Raw genomic sequence first — 555 nt, forward strand, 5'->3', positions numbered from 1 at the left:
AGGTGCAGCAGCAGCAGCAGCAGCAGCAGAGCTGCATCCGCTGCTGCTGCTGGGGGTCTCTGGCTGCTGCGCTTCTGCTGCAATAGCTTGGGCTCTCTACCGCAGCAGCCGCAGCAGCAGCAGCAGCAGATGCATTGGACCTTGCTGCCAAGGTAACCCTCTTGCTGCTGCTGCTGCTGCTGCTGCTGCTGCTGCTGCTGTTGCTGTTGCTGCTACTGCTGCTGCTATTGCTGCTGCTAGTGCTGCTTCGTTTTTTGGTGTTGCTGTTGCTTCTTTGGTTGCTGCTGCAGCTGCCTTTTCTGTTGCTGCTGTTGCTGATTTTTTTGCTGTTGTTGCTGCTTCGTTTGTTGCTGCTGCTGCTGCTTCTGTTGCTGCTGCTGCTGCTGCTGCTGCTGCATCTGGAGTTGTTGCTGCTGCTGCTGCGGCATGTTTGCTGCAGAAGGCTGAGGATCTCCCCCTAATATTCGGCGTTTTTTTCTTGTGATTGCTGCTGCTGCTGCTGCTGCTGCTGTTGCTGCTGTTGCTGCTGCTGCTGTTGCTGCTGCTGCTGCTGTT

At 56.2% G+C, this 555-nt stretch overlaps 1 protein-coding gene across 1 annotated transcript in view; it reads left to right on the plus strand.

Moving 5' to 3' along the window:
- The window catches only part of EMH_0027040 (uncharacterized protein), a gene marked incomplete at both ends in the record, with an annotated part of 951 nt that extends 865 nt beyond the window's left edge, over window positions 1-86 (plus strand). Inside the window, one exon of the mRNA XM_013502702.1 lies at window positions 4-86. Coding sequence (XP_013358156.1) covers window positions 4-86 — 83 coding nt within the window. The remainder of the gene's footprint in view (window positions 1-3) is intronic.
- Window positions 87-555: the final 469 nt, after the last annotated feature.

Source organism: Eimeria mitis, genomic scaffold (genome assembly GCF_000499745.2).
Source record: "Eimeria mitis Houghton genomic scaffold, Emh_scaff998, whole genome shotgun sequence".
NCBI classification, from domain to species: Eukaryota; Apicomplexa; class Conoidasida; order Eucoccidiorida; family Eimeriidae; genus Eimeria; species Eimeria mitis.